At 48.5% G+C, this 1,063-nt stretch overlaps 1 protein-coding gene across 1 annotated transcript in view; it reads left to right on the top strand.

Annotated features, from left to right (window-relative positions):
• The window catches only part of bphl (biphenyl hydrolase like), a 7,161-nt gene that overhangs the window by 3,495 nt on the left and 2,603 nt on the right, over window positions 1-1,063 (top strand). Inside the window, exon 5 of the mRNA XM_016538184.1 lies at window positions 22-199. Within this exon, the coding sequence (XP_016393670.1) occupies window positions 22-199 (178 nt within the window). The remainder of the gene's footprint in view (window positions 1-21; window positions 200-1,063) is intronic.

The following is a 1,063-nucleotide window of genomic DNA, read 5'->3' as shown; positions in this document are numbered from 1 at the left end:
TGTCGTGTCACTTGTTCTAAGGGCACCCCGGCCCGTAGAAAAGCAAGGTCCGACCAGGGGCTGAATAGGCGGCGACACATCGGTTTGATGGTGACACGATGTGTACCGCGGCACCATGCCCGACTCGGGAGTGTAACCGCGTGGAGAGGCGTTGCGTCTCCGAACCGCGACTTCTCGGCCACTGGCGATACGGGGTGTCGTGGGTAAGAGTGAGGAAGCGGTGCGTCGCTCACTGTCGACCCACGAGCCTTGCAACCCGGAGGAATAGGAAACTGCTCTTTCTTTGACAATGTGATTACCGCTGACCGTTGAGCCAGCGGCGGAACAAAAAGAAAAGGAAACAAAAGATTCTCCGCCCAGCCCACGGCGACGAGCAGGCTGAAGCCCCGTTCACACTGCCAGCGACACACAGCGACAAAGCGACATGCTCCCATTAATTTTCAATGGAGAGCTGGCGACTTCTGGCGACACGAGCGACAGTGACTGTTGGCGACCGAATGTGGGCGTGTCAAGCGATGCGAGTCAAGCGACAAAAGTTAAGAAATGTTTAACTTTATGCAAATTAACAGCGAATTTCGCCAGCGACAACCAATAGGAGTGAAGAATCTGTCAGTGGCGCTCACACGTCACCGTCTCGAGTGACGGCAAGACAGGACAGATTTCCGGAGCGATTTCACTGTTTTATATGATTTTACTGTAACCACATACATGGATATAAAATATGACGCGTAGAAAAGAAACCGTTGGCTGTCTAAGTGAGTTTGATTCATACATTGATGGTTGGAGTTGTTAATTACATCATGATGCAGTGAGCAGTTTAGCACCGGTTAATGATTTAATGCACGAGCACTGCTGTAGTTTATATAACAACACTCTCCAACAGCAGAATGGTACTTTTATTTCTTTTAAGTCTAATTCCTAGTCATAATAGAATGATATCTTAGTTTTACCGGCAATATACAGTTTGTGATTGCATTTTATATGTCCAGATATGTCCAGACGTGCAGTCTACCAATAACATTAGAGCTACAGCAGTAGGAACGCCCACAAGCGTCTTCACAGC

The sequence above is a fragment of the Sinocyclocheilus rhinocerous genome, unplaced genomic scaffold (genome assembly GCF_001515625.1).
Source record: "Sinocyclocheilus rhinocerous isolate Xijiao unplaced genomic scaffold, SAMN03320098_v1.1 scaffold936, whole genome shotgun sequence".
NCBI classification, from domain to species: Eukaryota; Metazoa; Chordata; class Actinopteri; order Cypriniformes; family Cyprinidae; genus Sinocyclocheilus; species Sinocyclocheilus rhinocerous.
This window is presented reverse-complemented; position numbering and strand designations above follow the sequence as displayed.